Source organism: Eretmochelys imbricata, chromosome 21 (assembly GCF_965152235.1).
Source record: "Eretmochelys imbricata isolate rEreImb1 chromosome 21, rEreImb1.hap1, whole genome shotgun sequence".
NCBI lineage: Eukaryota > Metazoa > Chordata > Testudines > Cheloniidae > Eretmochelys > Eretmochelys imbricata.
In genome coordinates, this window is record NC_135592.1 from 14,285,587 (window position 1) to 14,303,085 (window position 17,499).

General features: G+C 58.2%; 1 protein-coding gene across 1 annotated transcript in view; it reads right to left on the bottom strand.

Moving 5' to 3' along the window:
• Nucleotides 1–1,680: 1,680 nt before the first annotated feature.
• MYBPH (myosin binding protein H) overlaps nt 1,681–17,499 on the bottom strand; it is a 30,259-nt gene continuing 14,440 nt past the window's right edge. Inside the window, exons 5-11 of the mRNA XM_077839585.1 lie at nt 16,546–16,741; nt 15,561–15,700; nt 10,261–10,420; nt 9,224–9,360; nt 8,063–8,249; nt 3,944–4,041; nt 1,681–1,743 (exon numbers count right to left, since the gene is read on the bottom strand). Of these exons, the coding sequence (XP_077695711.1) occupies nt 1,681–1,743; nt 3,944–4,041; nt 8,063–8,249; nt 9,224–9,360; nt 10,261–10,420; nt 15,561–15,700; nt 16,546–16,741 (981 nt within the window). The remainder of the gene's footprint in view (nt 1,744–3,943; nt 4,042–8,062; nt 8,250–9,223; nt 9,361–10,260; nt 10,421–15,560; nt 15,701–16,545; nt 16,742–17,499) is intronic.

Below are 17,499 nucleotides of genomic sequence, written 5' to 3' on the forward strand. Positions count from 1 at the left end.
GCTACCAAGACAATCTTTTGGCTGGCAGAAGGAAAACGAATACCCAGCTTGTCTGATGCATGGTGGGGCTTCTGTATGCCAGAACATGTGTAGTGGTCTATAAATGCTGAGTATGACTCCTCTGCTTTGCCACATTATTACCTAATACCCAAGGTTTGCCACAAATTCTGTGTGAACTATCTGAGCCCGTTTGGCCAGCTGACGCTGCTGATTTACACTGAGCAGCCCTGTTCAGGGACCAGGACCCAGGGAACTAGGGGCAATGCAAGCGGATTCCCTCCCTGAGCCTTTAGTTATCCTGAGAAGGCTGAAGGGCCATTGTTTCTGTCTGCTCGCATGCAGTGACTCTCCTGTAAGCAAGATTTCAGAGTAGCAGCCATGTCAGTCTGGAGCCACAAAAAGAACAGGAGGACTTGTGGCACCTTAGAGACTAACAAATTTATTAGAGCATAAGCTTTTGTGAGCTACAGCTCACTTCATCGGAATTCATACTTCGCTGTCTGGGGGATTTGTGTCTGGCACAAGCCATTGTTAACCGGGACTTGACATACAGCCTGCAGGGCTGTGACCACTCTCTTGGCTTGGTTGCTGAGTGACTGACTGGGAACAGAGGCTACTGCATAAAGCGATTAAAGCCCTTTCCCTGCCATCCGGTTACCAGTTGTTTCTTTTTAACCTGATGGATCAGTCTAGGGTTTATGATAATAAACAGCCTCTGACCTGAGTAGTCTCCGCTCTGTAAGTAACGAAGCTTCCTCACTGTTATTGAGTTATTGTTAGTTAAAGGGTTTTATTCCATCTCCCTGTAATGTATTGATGCATTGTCTCATGCCCACATCTTGCGACTGAGAATAGTATGGTAACACCCATTGTTACATGTTCTCTATGTATATAAATCCCCCCACTCTATTTTCCACTGAATGCATCCGATGAAGTGAGCTGTAGCTCATGAAAGCTTATGCTCAAATAAATTTGTTAGTCTCTAAGGTGCCACAAGTCCTCCTGTTCTTTTTGCAGATACAGACCGACACGGCTGCGCCTCTGAAGCCTGAGAGTAGATGGGGCTCGTTAACTCACCAAGGGGCTATGGGCCGCCAGCTGTTGTGTAGAAGGGATATTATTTTTCTTTTATATTCCGTGACTCGCCCTTTTCATCACCGGCTTATTGGACGCTCAGCTGTGGATTTTGTGGTGTCCAAGGTACAGTACATTTGGGCCGCTGCTGTGCATTATTCTAGCCGGGTTCAGGGATTAGCCCAATGGTCTACCACGCAGGCTGCAAGAGCTAACAACTGAGGTGCTTGCAAATATCCTTTTAATACTAGGGAATGCGCAGCGCTCAGATTTCTAGGAGGCAGGACACGTGGCAGGGAAATTCTCTGGGTTCAGGATGAACTTTGCAATCATTTGGGGTGAGTTCCTGGCCCCAGTGATGCTAAAGGCTGAACCCCAGTTAGCTTCTGCAGGGGCACCCTTTGTGGTTCATTCTTCTGGGAATTTTAAAACTAGAAGGAAGCAATTGCAGTTGGTCTGATGAATGTGTCAAGGAGCTAAGGTCTGCTTCGATTGCTTTGGAAAGTCAGCCTGGATCACGTTCAATAGCTTATGTTGCTGAGATCTTTATGAACTAACCCCCCACCACCCCACCTTGCAGCATATTGTGAACCCTGTGCTATTGGGCTACATGGTGCCCCCAAGATCCCGACGTGGAGGATACCCCACCATCACCACCGATTGACCCCCCTGCATGGAAAGAGGGCTCAGGTAAAGTCTGTGGCCGCATTCTCCCTTCCAGGTTTCCTGATGTCCAGCCCTACGGTCGCTCCATAGGTGTCACTGTCTGTGCTGGCTTTCCTTTGCCCTGGGGGCCTGTCTGCTCTAGGGGCGCCATAAAGCAGCCGCCTAGAAATGCTGCTTATCGTATATGAAACTCTAGACCCCAGGGGACGACAGCTCTTCAAGGGAGCAATGCCTCTGCGGTGCATGGGGTACTTGGGTATCCTTCCTCGAGACTCTGGGGGAGCAGCAGCATCTGCTGCCAGGTTCTGGGAGGGAGTGATCATCGTGCGAAGGGGGGGTCAGAGGCAGGAGGCCCTGCAGATCAGTGGAAGTATGGGGGGAAGCTGGCAGAAGGAAGGAGCCTGTGTGAGACCACGCCCTGAGTTACCCAGCTGATATGTCTCGGCTTCCCACGCTTTGTGCCTTTCACGGGTGGGTTGCAGACGTTGGGTGAGTCTCCGAGTTTCCAGAGATGGGTTAGGGGTGTAGAGAGCAGTGTTCAGAATGCCACACTGAGGGCTGGGCTGGGTGCGAGACCCCAGCCAGCGACAGCAAGGCAATGCACCCCTCCATGGTAAGAGGCAGCTGCTGGTTTAAATGCCCAGCAAGGCTATGCCACAGTGCAGGGTAGGACGTGACGACTAACGCTGCAGGCAGTTGGGGTGGGGGGCAGAGCGGGTCGGGGCAGAGGGTGGAGAGGCAGCTGGGCTCTGCAGTGAGACTGCAGGGCTGAGGCAGGGAAAGGGAATTCTCTCTGCAGCAAGGGCGGAGGCGGAAGGGGCGGTTTGGAGGGGAAGGTGGCAATGTCACCAGCCAACAGCCCTGCTGCTGCCAAACAATCCATTTGCAGCAGGCCAAGGCCAGCTTTTCACCAGAGCTCAGTGCAAAGGGTGCCGGCTGGGCGCTGAGTTCTTTGGAAAATCGGGCCCCGGAGGTGGGCCCTGAGTGCCTGAAAACGCGGCCTGAAAGGCTCAGGCCCTCGGCTTCCCAGCTCTGCAGAAGGAAAGCAGCAGCGTGGCCCCGCCCCAGCCCCAGCACGCTGCTGGGGTGTTAGCTTAGTTAAGGAAGAGAGACATCAGCTGAGCCAGCCATGCTGCTTCCTGGGGCACAAGGGGGCTGGATCCCCTACTGTCTTGCAGCCAGGGCTAAGTGGGTGTAAAACGCTGCATTGTACGCTGAGATCTTTAGCAAATCTGCTCCCATGTGCCTATCATAGAAGATCAAGGTTGGAAGAGACCTCAGGAGGTCATCTAGTCCCACCCCCTGGTTAAAGCAGGACCAACCCCTAATTTTTGCCCCAGATCCCTAAATGGCCCCCTCAAGGATTGAACTCACAAACCACTGAGCTATCCCTCCCCCCAGCTATCCCTCCCCGCAGGGGTCAGCAATGTGTCCGTACAAGGACATGAGTGTCTGTGGTAAACATGTCGAGGTCCGCAGTAATGAATGACACAACTCTCCCGCTGTCCGTCACTACGTCCGGGAATTCTGTCAAGCGTCCGTCGCACAACATGGCGGTGCCGACTCCTGGTTCTCCCCACCGCTTTGACTGTCCCCTGTCCACGCCCCATCAGCCTCACGGATCCCATTTCACCCTCTGCCCCGGGGCTTTGCTTACGCCGGCGCTCCCCACCCTGGCCGCCTGCTCGTGCCGCTCCTTGCACGGGGACACAGCCGCAGCTTCTCCCAGGGGAGCGTGACAGCCCTTCCGGGGGCCCACAGGCAGTCTGAGCCCTGCCTGGCCCCACGGGCAGGGTGCCCAGTTCCAGTCGCTAAGGCAGAGCCCCTGCTGCTCAGAAGCGCTGCACCCCCCTCACACAGCTCCTGCCCCCAAACTGCCCCCTTGCAGCTCCAGATGCTCCAGCAGCCATGCATGGGGAAAAGACTCTCATCTCCCCCCTGCACACACACACACACTGCCAGCTTGTGAGGCTGGTCCAGAATCCAAACCTGATCCTCTGGCTCAGCCCAGTGCTAACCCCTCCCTGACCAGCAGGGACCCCTCCTTCCTGGGTGCAGAGCTCCCTTGGGCTCCTGCCCTCTGAGCACCTAAAGGAGCAAGGCCCCAGAAAGCAGCCTAGCCCCTGCCCCAGAGCCTTGCTCTGGCTCAGCCCCCACCCTGCCTCGCCCGCAGAGACCACGCAGCAGTGCCTCGCACGCTCACTGGGAAGCTTTTTATTGTCACAGCTAAAGGCACGTTGGGGGACTGGAGCACCGGAGCAGGGCTGCCGCCACAGGACGCTGCTTCAGCGCAGGACAGAGCTGAAGACGAACACAGATCTGGGGACAGGGCCAAAGCCGGCAGGCTCCAGGGTCCGCTGCATTTCTGCTGCCCACGCTACCAAGTGGCAACTTCACTCCAAGCTGCAGCTTCTGTCTACGGAGCAAAGAGACCAGGCCTGAGCCAGCGGGACAGTGCCGTGCTGAGACCGGAGCCTCTGGGGCTGGGGGGCAAGGAGAGGCTGTGCAGCCCGTCTGTCCAGCTTCAGAGGGGAAAGCCTGGCCCAGAGCTGCTTCCCGACGCCCACACAGCGTCCTCCCATGCTCTGGCCTAGCTCTCTTCCTACAGACGTGTCCTGCCCCTTGCCCCTCCCACTGTATGACCAGGCTCCAGCTCCACTCATCTGTCTCGCCACTGGCCCCGTCCCACTCCCCCTGCATGGGCACCAAGGGCCCAGGCTTGGACCCCCATATACAGATGCTCCCAACCCAGAATCCGACCGATGCTTTGCTCTCCCTGTACATGCCCACCCCCTACCCTCCATGCGTCCGGCTACACTTGTTTCCCTGTTTGTGACCACTGATGTCTCCCAAAGACTCTGTGCTCCCCGACACACCAGAGCTCCCCTCACCCACATGCCCACTAATGACACAGGGCTCTCCACACACCTCCACCGTCACCACCCCTCCTCCCAGGCTCATGCCCAGCACGGCCCCAGGATTGGGAACGGCTTCTCTCGCAGGGCTTGGCTTGTCACCAGACTCACGCAGTGACAGCAAGGCCCGGGTCTGCTCCACATCCCCACCACGCTGCGCTGGCCAGAATACGCCCTACCGTGCAAACAGCCCTCTCTCCACCAGCAGGCAGCCCACAGAGGGCAAGCGGGGATGGTACTGATCACACGACCTAAAATGTAGCAACCGTGTTTGGGTCCTTGGGGCCGGATGCCCCTGCCCCAACTGGCCTGATTATAGCCCCATCTAGACGCCAACCTACCTTGTCCTTCCTCAGACCCGCCACACGGCCCTCACTGGGGTACTGTAAAAAACAATCCCATAGCAGAGTCAGGAAACCACCCCTTGGGCCTTTGCCACTCGTGCTGCAGGACAACGCCGTCCCTCATTCACACCACCGTCTTCTCTGCCCTGCCCCTCAAGCTCTGCCCTCATGGGGGGGGGCCACAAACCCCGCTCTCAGGGAATCCAGTACCCAGACCCACTAGTCTGATGTAGGAATGTTTCCCTGTCCACTCCGCCTTGGCTTCAAGCCACCACCTGTTGTCCTGCCACATTCAGGTCCCTTGCCATCTTCCCAGGCTGGGCGCGCTCCTCCCCTTCCTACTCTTCCCCTAAAGGTATTAGCGGCTGCACTCATGGCCACTCCGCTTTGCTGGACTGCACGCACAGCTCCCATGGCTCCTAGCCATGAACCCAGGTGTCGTCTCCTTGCCTGTTTTTGTGGTGCTCTAGCTTTTCCAGCCTGGGCCAGGGCTCTGGAGGGTGCCATTGTCCCCACCTGAGGGCTTGGCGCCCCTAGGGTCCGTGTGACTCCCCCAGCCTGCAGCGTGCCTATGTCGGCCACTAGCCCTAGCTTCTACAGCCACATCACACTGCAGAAGCGGGTCCGCACCGGCTCAGCCCGCTGGGGTCCTGTCGCTGCGGCTGCATTTACGCCGACAGAATGCGTACCCTTAGCCCAGCCAGGATGCAGCCACAGTGATGCTGAGCCACTATTGTAGACGGGGACTGAGGGGGCCTGAACCGTCCCTCAGCTGTGAGGCCTGCCAGGGCTGGGCCTGTTTGGTATCTCCGCTGAGTCCTCTCAGGGGGGAGCCAGTGAACGACTGGGCATTCGCATCCCTACGCCAGCTGGCAACTGATGGGGACGGGCTCTGTTGTCGTCTCATTGACTGTGGGTGCTGGTGCTGGGCGGGGGATGGCACATGTTTTGAGGTCACCCCAGAGCAGGCAGCAGGGCAAGCTCCAGGGGGCGCTGATGGGCCGTGCCAGCTCGTTCCAGGGAGGGGATATGCCCCCATGGTGGTTCTCCAGCGGAGCCATTTGCAGGCGATAGCAAAGGTGCCTTCTACCATCTTCAACTGGGCCGGGCGCTGTGTCCCTTTTCCCCGCTGACCCCTGCACTGCTGGGTCCTAGGCCCAGCCCCTCCGTGCAGGAGGGTTATGTCGAGCACGTCACTTGGCGCTACCCTGCAGGGCTAGTCAAAAGCTGCAGCTTGTGCAACACAGCTGCCCGAGGTCGGCAGGGCAAGCCAATGTGAACGCCTAACACCTGTGCCCAAGCCCCGCCCAGGCTTCACTCTCGGGTGTGATTCAAGCTGTTAATACTAGAGCCCCTCAGACAGTCTCAGGACGACCTGTCCTCATCGCCTCTCCATTATGAGCAGCTGCAATGTTCTCGCTCACCTCCCGGGAGCACTGGTGAGGTAGCAGGCGTGCAGCCCCGGAACCGCTCCCTCTCGTGGCCCGGCAGAGGCCAAGTTTGGTGACTTCCAGGCTGCAAAGCCAGGCGTGTCTGTCCAGGCTAGCTGCTTAGGGGCCTACTTGTGCAGGGGGCAAGGGGTGTGGCCAGCAGCTGGGCTGCTAGTTTATACGGTGGGGAGAGGGGTGCCTAGAGCGGCGATCTGGCTAACTGGCTAGCAGCTTCCTACTTTCAGCCTTCCCAATGGAGGTGCCCTTGCATGCCACTGTCATTGCCTGGTCACCAGACAGCACTCCTGGTTCCCGGTACACTGTGGGCAGCTCAGCAGATGGGCTCTGGCTGGCTGCACCCCACACTGGCCTGAAGCCCTAGCACAGCTGTTACAAAGCCCACTATAGCCGGTGGCTCTTTGCCACCCCTGGAGCCTAATATCCCAGCTGCAGAGCTCGGCTTAAAGAGATCGCAGTAGGGCAATACGGTGACCCTGCGGCGCTCCAGAGGGAGGGAACACAGGTCACCATGGGACAGTTCCTCATTCCAGCCAGGGGCGTCTGGGGGAGCCAGGCACAAATCGGGCTCATCTAGCCGCAGCCATGGGGCTGTAGCATCTGGGCGCCGGGCCTTGTGCACAGAGGCCACGTGAGATGGAAAAGGGGCGTTCTACTGGAAACCCTGAGGCCTTCCAGCCTGAGCGCACCCCTCTTACCCGCCCCGGGGAGCGAGCTGGGAAGGCTCAGAGAATGGCAATGAGGTCGTGGCCCAGAGAGCCACGACTGGAGAGCCACAACTAGCTGGCAGCTGCTCAGTGAGGGACCTAGGCCCCGCTTTGGTGGACAGCTTTCTGCATCACAACGGTTCTGGCCACATGTTCATGGGGGGTACTGAGCGCTTGGGAAAACCGGGGCACAGCTGAGGATGCTGAGCCCTTGGGAACGGGGCTCTCGCTGGCTCTCCTATTAGCAGTCTCCACCCAGCAGTCTCCACCCGATGGGCTATGGAGGATGCACGCCCCACCCAACCCATCAAGGCGCTTATATGGCCCTCCTCACTCCCAGGTACTAATGAAGGGCCGGCCTGGGACCCCTTCCCTGTGGGCATGGGGTGCTCATCCACCCCCTGTGCTGCATCAAGGGTAGCATCTGTCTCTAGGGCTGTAGAAGGTGCTGGGAATGTCCTAACTAGAACCTGCTGCCTATCACCCTAAATCTGGGGAAGATACAGCCCTTCCCCCATGACACATTCTTGACACCCACTGAGGAGTGGGTGTTACAGGTCCCCCGCTGGGCCAGACTGTTAGAGGGGCAGAGAGGGAGGTTTGACTCTTTAGCTCAAACTGGCACCATTCATGCTTTTCGCTCTGGAGGGCCCCGGTTCAATCCCTGCTATCCCCCAAAATGGCAGCCGTCAGAGCCTCCTACATACAGTGAGGCAGGAGGAGATTCCAATGCAGTGCCGTGGGCTTCAGTAAAACATGCAGGGTTGAGATTTAAAGAAGCCTAATGCCCCAGATCTCAGTAAGACCCAGGCACCGAAGGCTCCTGGACATCTCAGGCTGTGAATTTCAAAGACAAGCAACCCCAGCACTGGGACGAGGAACAGATCCACAAGAGCCGCCAGCCTTACCTTTCACATCAAGCCTACAGTCCACCGAGGCTTCCCCGAGGGGATTGACCGCTTTGCAGGTATAGACGCCTCCGTCAAATGGGCTGGGTTTCCGGATTTCCAGCGAGCAAACCCCCTCGTTGATCACTGCAATGTACTTGGGGTCTTCCCGAATCTCCATCTGGTTTTTCAGCCAGATGATTTTGGGCTGAAAGACAGCGGGTTTCGTTAGCCGTAGAAATGAGCTTGTTTCCCCGAACAGCTGCTCGCGGCAGCTGGAGGCACCTCACTAGCCCAAAGCTTCTTCCTGCAGCCAGTGCTCTGCCTCTGGTCGTCTTCACGGCTTTTCTGCACTGGTCCTGGCAGTGAGACCTTTGAAGAGCCCCTTTGCCGTGGTGAATTAGAAGCCACCCAGCTGGGGTGATCTGTCAGTTTCTGGACAGGACCCTCAGGGCATGCAGCAGGGCCTTTGGGGGAACAGCCGCCCAGGGCCCCATGCCCGTCGCTGACGGGGCCATGGGGTAGCTCCCCGTGTGTGCGTGTAATGGGCCTTTGGTGCAGCAGAGGAGTGGGTTAACCACACAAGTGGCACTGTTCCCTCGGCGGTGGTAAAACGCCCTGATGCCACGGAGAGGGGCACCTCAGATATTAACACGCTTGCTCTCCGCAGCCCCGCGGGGAAACAGGCAAGTATAACTAGCCTCCTTTTAGAGATGGAAAAATTAAGGGTGAGGTGAGGTGACTTGCCTGAGGCTGTAAATAAGCAGCGCCAGCAGGGTTAGAACCCAGGTCCCCCAGCTGCTGGCTCTGCATTCCAGCCACTGCCTCTTCCAGGCCATAGGAAAGTCCATGGGAGGAGGGCGGTGCATGTGGCTGGGGAGCCCGGGCAGAATTTCTGCACCCCCACCCCCCACCCCCCAGGGTTGGCGCACTCCCCTGACCTGCCAAAACGGGGTGCTGCATTCCCAGTGCTCTCAGATAACTCCTCCGGCCCCTTCAGACACCGACCCCACTCATGGAGCAGCCTCTGAGCCCGCCCCTTCCTGCCGGTCGCCTGGTGCCACCCAAGCACCCAGCACAGTCATGCTGCAGGCTCTGGCGGCCGCTCAGGCACCCACCCCATGACAAGACGTGCGAGGGAGGGTGGAGGAAAGGCGGGGTGAGGAGGGGGCGGAGTCTCACCTTGGGGAAGGCCCGGACGCAGCAGAAGAGCTGGGTGTTGTAGCCTCTGGTGGTGGACCTGTCCGCCAAGGGCTGGGTGAATTTGGGAGCTTCGGAGAAGTCCCGGCCCAAGTATTTCTCGGGCTGGTAAACAATTTCTAGGAAACAAACAGCAGGTCACTGCAGCGGCCGCCTGTGCCCCGGTGCTCATGCCAGGCGGCGGTGGGGCTCGGGGCACCCTCAGCAGAGAAGCACGGACTCCTCCAGAACACCCTCCTCCCAGGAACAGAATCAAACCCTGCCAAGAGTGGGTCACTGGAATGTGTCCTCTCCCCGTGCTCTGTACCAGCCCAGGAGAACCCCCACCCCCACGCCGCAACACACTGATGTCCCCTGAGATCCCACCGCAGCCACCCAGCTTGTCTCGGAGGGCCAACATCTCATGCTGGGAGAGCAGCTCTGAGGCCGTGCCACCCCATGCTACCTGGCAGGAGATCACAGGAGAGAAAGCAACAGGTTGGGGGGAAATTACCAGGGAGACCACTCCTCCTGGAAAAAAGGCTATTTTAGGAAGGTTTAAGAGAGTATTTATTGGGACTATTTTTCATATCCTTCCGCCTTTGGAGCTAGGGGCTGAATCCCATGTTAGGGATCCCAAAGAGGTCCACAGAGCCTCCCCAAAGTGCTCTAAGCTAGCTGTGTGCCTTTCACACCGTACCGTCCACTACCGCAGGCTGTTGGGTGGGGTCAGGAACAAGGGCTGTGCTAGGACTCCCCCTGTTCTAACGGGAGAGCGCTCCCGTTTCGAGCCGGGCAGGGCCCGAGCCGTTGGAGCTGAACGCTGCAACCTTTCGACGTCTAGAAAACCCTGGGCCTCCTCCTTTCACTCACATCAGCATTGCTGAGCTGCGGCCGGCTGCAGCTTCCCCAGCCAAGCTGTCTGGCCCCCCCCCGGGATCTGGCTGGAGATCTCCTGCTTCTGCCATTGGCCACCTCTTAGGGAGAGCACCTCCTCCCCGCCCGGCCGCTGCTCTTTGTGGGGCGCCCCCAGCACCCACCTGGTTTCGGGATGTGGGCCAGCTCCGTGGTGACGGCCGCCACGGCGCTGTGCCCGCAGGCGTTCTCCGAGAACACCCGGAAGGAGTAGCTGTTGCCGATGATGAGGTCCGAGACGGTGCAGCTGAGCCGGGAGCAGCGCTCCACCACGGTGAACCATTGCTGGAAGCCAAGGGGAGCCGGGCTGTTAGTGCGGGGACTGGCGGACGCCACCCAGTCCCCGGGGCTCTTCCCGCTGCAAGCCCCAGTGCTGGGAGAGTGGGGTCAACCCCCCCGCCATGGTTACAGCACAGGTTGGCAGGCAGCTCCTCAGCCCAGACCCTGGGGGGAGCCCGGGGCCCTGGCACTCCAGCTATGGGCCCGGGCTCCACCCAGGCACCGAGTCGGTCTTTCCGTGCCCGCATCCCCTCTGCCTTGAGCAGCCGAACCCAGCTTGGCCGAGGCCTCCACCCTCCCGTGAGGCGCCGGGCAGGAGCTGAGATTCCCTAGATGGATGCGCCGCTCGAGCCAGCATGGCAGCCAGCTTCGGCCCCTCCGCCCTCCCCCATCTTTTCTCTCCTTCTCATTAACGGCTCTCTCCCTGCTCCACGGCACTCCCGGCCATCGCCCCGGTCCACCTTCACCCTCTCCTCCAACCCACTCGCACCCACCCCCCACTCAGTGTGAGCCCCCTCCCCTGCCCTCCATCCCACCCTCAGCGAATCCTGCTCGCCCCAGGGCCTGGTGGTGGCCTGGCCCTTCTGCTCTCCTCAGACCTCTGCTGGCCCCTTGACCTCAGCCCCTCCTGACCTGCCCAACACCCTCCATCGGCCCGTCGCTCTCCGCGGGCTCTTCTCTCCCGGATTTTACCATCTCCCCTCTCATAATCCCTCCCTTGAGCCTCCCCGCCTGCCCCTCACAGCCAAGATCCTCAGACACGCAGCCTTGGCAGTCCGGCTTTAACATCTCACCCCAGGCACCCTTCTCCAGCCTCATCTCCCTGGACCTTCCCACCGTCTCTGATCCTGTTGATTGCACCACCCGTCTCAGCTGCCTCTCCCCGGGCATGGCTGGTTCTCCCCCCGCCTCTCTGGCCACTCCCTCCGTGTCTCCTGTGGTGTCTCCCCACACCTCCATCCATGGGTGTCCCTTGGGGCTTCTCCTTGGGGACCCTCCTCTTCCCCCTTTGCCTGAGTGACCTTATGTGCTCTGATGGCTTCAGCTGCCATCTCCCAGACCTTCCTCAAAGCCCCCGCAGCCCATCCGCTCAGTCTCATGTCTGTCCCTGGCTCCGGCACCGCAGCTGGAGGGCGGCATGGCAAAGACCGAGCTCATCGACTTAAAGGCCAGAAGGGTCCATCCTCTTATCTGACCTCCTGCACATCACAGGCCGCAGCCCCTCACCCGCCCACCCCTGCAGTAGTCCCACCACTTCTGGCTGCGTTACGGATGCCCTCAAATCGTGACTAAAGACCTCAAGTTACAAAGAATCCACCACTGACACTAGTTTAAACCTGCAAGTGACCCGTGCCCTGTGCTGCAGAGGAAGGCGAAAACCCCCCACGGTCTCTGCCGATCTGACCCAGGGGGGCGGAATTCCTTCCTGACTCCAAACATGGTGTCATAAATAAAGAGAAGGGTAACCACCTTTCTGTATACAATGCTATAAAATCCCTCCTGGCCAGAGGCAACATCCTGTTACCTGGAAAGGGCTAAGAAGCTCAGCTAACCTGGCTGGCACCTGACCCAAAGGACCAATAAGGGAACAAGATACTTTCAAATCTTGTGGGGGGGAGGCTTTTGTTTGTGCTCTTTGTTTACGTGTTTGTTCTCTCTTGGGACTGAGAGAGGCCAGACAGAAATCCATCTTCTCCAACCCATCCTAATTCAAGTCTCCAAAATTACAACCAGTAGAGATAAGCCAGGCAAGGTGGATTAGTTTATCTTTTGTTTTATGTGAATTTTCCCTGTGTTAAGAGGGAGGTTTATTCCTGTTTTCTGTAACTTTAAGGTTTTGCCCAGAGGGGGGATCCTCTGTGTTTTGAATCTGAATACCCTGTAAAGTATTTTCCATCCTGATCTTACAGAGGTGAATCTTTTACCTTTTCTTTAATTAAAATTCTTCTTTTAAGAACCTGATTGATTTTTCATTGTTCTTAAGATCCAGTGGTTTGGGTCTGTGTTCACCTGTACAAATTGGTGAGGATTCTTCTCAAGCCTTCCCCAGGAAAGGGGGTGTAGGGCTTGGGGGGATATTTTGGGGGAAGATGTCTCCAGGTGGGCTCTTTCCCGGTTCTTTGTTTAACACGCTTGGTGGTGGCAGCGTACAGTTCAAGGCCAAGGCAAAGTTTGTACCTTGGGGAAGTTTTTAACCTAAGCTGGTAAGAATAAGCTTAGGGGGTCTTTCATACGGGTCCCCACATCTGTACCCTAGAGTTCAGAGTGGGGAAGGAACCCTCACACATGGTGAGATGTTAGACCCTGAACATGTGGGCAAGACCCACCAGCCAGACACCTGGGAAGAAATTCTCTGTAGTAACTCAGAGCCTTTCCCATCTGGTGGCCCATCTCCGACCATTGGAGATATTGGCTGCTAGCAGTTGCAGATCAGCTCCGTGCCGGTGTAGCCAGACTCCTCACACCATTCCTGCCAGAAACTTATCAAGTTCAGTCTTGAATCCAGTTAGGGTTTTTTGCCCCCACTGTGCCCCTTGGGAGGCTGCTCCAGAACTTCACTCCTCTGATGGTTAGAAACCTTCGCCTAATTTCAAGCCTAAACTTGTTGATGGCCAGTTTATATCGCCCAGTAGAGAATCCAGGGCCTGTCCCATTACTCAGGCCTTGGGGCCACCCTTACAGCCAAAAATAAGCCATGTAGCCGCAACAGGGAGGGGCTAGCTGCAGTGTAGATACCCCCTAAGAACGGAAAGAGATTCCTCATCTGGGCAACTCTGAAGTGAGTGGACTCTGATACCTTCCCCCTCAACTGTCATTTTAGCCTATTAATTACCCGTAGGGCAGGTGAGAAACAAAAACCAACACAGCTCACAACTCTCATTTCCGCCAGGAGGAGACATGTGGTTGTCTTCTTTGTGCAAACCTCTGATACTCCGATTTGCCTCCCCTTGGGATACCCTCGAGAACGACTTGGGGCCGTTTTGCTGGGCGAGCTGCAGAAAAAGGCACTGACAGTTCTTGATAGCTCAGATCGTTACTGAGATACCAGCCTAATGACTTGCTCTTTGACGTCCTTCTGGTGGAGAATCTTCCCTCAGCTGCGAAAAGTACGAGCCACTGAATGCCCCGAGCAAGACAGACAAGGCATGGCAGCCGGCCCTCAGCCAGGGTGAGCCTTTAATGCGCAGGGTAAGCAATTTGCTCGTGGGGAGGCTGCAGTTGTTGACCCAACAGAGAACAGTTGCCCTTGTGCCTGGCTCAGTGGGTCCTGCCTGCATGACATTCTCCCTTTCGCCTGCACCCAAGCATCATTCAGCAGCGACTGGTCTCTCAACAGGTGCCGGTGGGGGTTGGGCAAGGGGGATCTCACTACTTTAAAGGCTGAAAAGCAAGAGGTGCTGAAACTGGCAGGCCTCCTCTCCTCCCCAGCCCACCCCACCTCTCCGCCTTCCTCTTCCGTATCCCCAGATGCTTCCTCGGGCCAGTCCCTCCCGTGACCACCTCCAGTAGAAGCAGTGGGGGGGTGGGGGGAGCTGCCATGACCCCTACATCTGCCCACTCCCCCCCCGACAATTAATTCCACCCTCCAACTCCCAGATCAATCCTGTCCCCCCATCAACTCTGCCCCTGCATCTGTTCTGTCACATCTCTCCTCCTGCAGCTCCTGGGGTTCTTCACCTCCTTCTCCCAGGCCTCGGGAGGGGCTGCAGCGGGGTCCCCTCTCCAGGCAGGATGTTGCATGCAGGGAGGGGAGGGGCAGAGCAGACCCCGTTGCTCACAAGGGGAAGGACGGGGAGGAAGTGGAGCTGCTGGGGTCTCTCTGCTCTCCCCCCGTCCCCCGCTTGACAAGGTGTCACGTCATTGGGGGGGGGGGACAGAACCCTGTCTACCTCCTGCACAGATCTGATTGGCTGCTCTTCCCCAGGAAGTGGGTAAGTGGGGAAAGCAGCCAATCGGGGGTGGTCCCCGAGTGGTACTAACTATGCGCCCCACAGAGACAGTTTATGGCCCGGGTCTGCGCCCCATTGCACCATGAGGCTTGAGCACTGGGTAGCGAGGGGCCTGGCAGTGACTCTCCGCTCACATCAGAAGGGCACCTGCCTCTTGCTCAGCCCTGGGCCCAGGGCTACTCACTGCTCTCCAGCCTTCAGGGCTCTGCCTCCCGAGGGCAGCAGCCAGCCACCCAATAGGCAGCAGCAGCTGGAAACGAGGTGCCCCGGCTAGAGGCACGGCACCTCAGAGTGCTTCCCCGGGAAAACTCCACTTGACGGACCATCTCCATGGCAGGTGGTTCTGATCACGTCCGTCCCTCGAGCCCCACGCCCCACCACCAGCTCCTCCTCCATGTCATCACACACAAGCTTCTGCTCCTTTCTTTTCAGGTCCTACACAGCTTAGTGCCTCCCTGCTTATCCACACCACACGGCCCTGACTTCCCCCACTCTGCTGCCCCTACAGCGCCAACCTCCACGCCCAAAGCCACCGATGCATCTTCTTCGGAGCATCCCCTGGGGTGGGCAGCGTCCTCCTGGAGCAACCTCTGCCCTCGCCTCTTTCAAGCCCCTCTCGGAGGCTCACTTCACTGGGTCACCTATGGGCGACTCCCAGCTGAGAACGTCGGGTCTGTAGGGACCTTGGACAGACACCTGATTTCTCGCTCGCTTTGTTATTTTTTGGAAATAGCTGATTTCAAACCACCTCACTGTGAACAGAGCTGGCCTGGGTAAAGGCATGGGCCACCCCCCACCCCATTCTTTCCAGCTGCCTGTTACAGCCTCTTGCTTTGTCTTGCCTTCGCCTGCGAGCCCTGGCCGTGCAGCACCCGGCCCAACGGGACCCGGATCCCGACTGGGGCTCTTGTGCAAATAACCGAACACATGCAGAGCTGGGAACCAAACCCTTTCAGAGGCACCCAAGAACGCCCCGTGCAAACCACTCCTGCGCCGCGACGTGAGGACTCTCCTACACTGCGCAAACAGACCTCGGGAGGGGGCTCCATCTCCACAGCGCTGCCTGCTGGGGGAGGTTAGGAGGCTATCGACACCAACCCCCCCGCTGCCATGTCCGCAGCATCTGACTCAGGCCGTACACCCTCCCCAGGTCCCGCTGCTCAGAGGGGTATGCCAGGCAGACGCCGCAGACTCACCCCACTCTTCCTGTCCGATTTCTGGACCGTGTACCCTTTGAGGGCTGCGTTCCCGTTGTCCTTCGGCGGGCTCCACTCCAGCGCCACGTTAAACCCCCACACGTCAACCAGCTTCAGGTTCTCTGGAGGGCCCGGCTGCTCTGCAATGACAACCAGAGGCTCATACCAGCCCCTGAGGCCATCCCCTGGCAGGTATGGGGTGGGCACGGCAGCTCACAGCAGTAGCCAGAGAGCTCACACAGCCACCTGCCTGCGGAGACGGCAGCTGCTTTGCTGAGTCCATGGGTTGCGGCTCTGTGGATCTGTATGGGGTGGGAGTAACTTGGGGAACCCTGGCTGGTCCCTCACCCAGAATCTGCCCCATCCTTACGAATCTATAGTGCCCATCACCATGGTGTCAGAGCAGGGAGAGACCTGCATGTGTGTCTGTCTGATTTCATGGGTTATTCATGTGTGCAGGAGCCTACAGCAGCATCCAGGAGTCTAGCAAGAATATGCACCCTGTCCCCCAGCCCATAATGACCCTCTCTCCGTCCCTACCTTCTATCCATTTTGTACCCTCTTATTCATCCCTTTAGGGCATCTTAGCCTTATGCCCAGAAGCAAGCCCCAAACCCTGCAGTGTTTCTCATGCAGACCTTTCCTCCTGACCACACATAGGGCAGCGGGCAGAGCACCCTGCTCGGGGAGGTGCTGCAGGAGCATCCAGCGTCTCACACATAAGGACAACACACCCACCCACTGCTCCGGACTCTCTCCCCCCATTGCTGGGTGCTGGCCAGCAGGGCGTTTTGCAGGCAACGCCATCCCCAGCCACACCAGGGCTTGGCTAGCCCAGCTGGAGCTGCCATGTGGCAGAAGTGAATTCTAGGGGTCCCGTGCTGCAGGGAATCTTGTTTGATGGCTGCAGGCCCATGAGAGCCGGCAGAGGCCGCAAAACTCCATCCAGGCACCGCCCCGCGCCCAGTGCTTGCTCCGTTCTTACCGACGACGCGGATGTCAATGGTAGCTTTGTCCTCCAGCCTGTCTATCTTGACGCTCAGCTGGTACTGGCCAGAGTCACTGCGCTCTGCCTTGCGAATGAAGAAAATGGTGTCCCTGTCGCCGTTGCGCACCGTCACCCTCTTGGGATCCAGAGGCTGGCCGTCTTTGCTCCAGCTCACCTGGGGCCTCGGCTGTCCCTAGGACAAAGGCGGAGGAGAAAGCTCAGGAGAGCAGTTCAGCTCCATTCCACCGGCCAGCCAGCTCTCTGCCAGTGGTCCCTGTGCGGTCTTCGCTGGCGATGCACAGGATAGGGCAGAGACGTGCCTTCTGAGAGCACCTTTGAGACGTCAGTTTTTTAGGGGGCAGGTGGCTTTGCCTAGTGGGTCAATCTGTGGCTTGGCTGCAATGCCATTTCCAACGCCCGTCTTCTGATCTCCCCTGCAGCTGTGGTATCTGGGAGCAGCCGCTGCTAGTCAACCGCCTCAAGAGGATAATGCCAGCTGGGCCCATGCATGCTAAGACTATGGCTAACGTGTCAGCTGTGACACGAAAATACAGCATCCATCCAAAAGCGGATAGCCTGTGGTCCTGATCCTCCAGTGGGAGCCACAGAGGATCATCTCCATGGCCCCCGCCCCGCTCCGGCCACCCACTCTTACAATCTAGTCTAATTAGCTGCAGCAGTGTCAAATTCTCGTTTTGTCTTGCCTTTGCTAGAGAGACCAGAATATGCAGACAGCGGGGGGCGGTGGGGTTGCTGCTCTGGAGCGCTTAGCGTTTGCATTGAGTGTCACCTACTGAAGGGCACTGACAATTAATTACGGCCGTGCTTTAATTGGCACGATACCCAGATCACAGGACCAGGCACCTGGCTGGAGAATGCACGGCACTTTGCAGGCACCTACTCGCCCGCACGAGCCAGAGCAGGAGGATCGCAGGGTATGCAGAATAGACC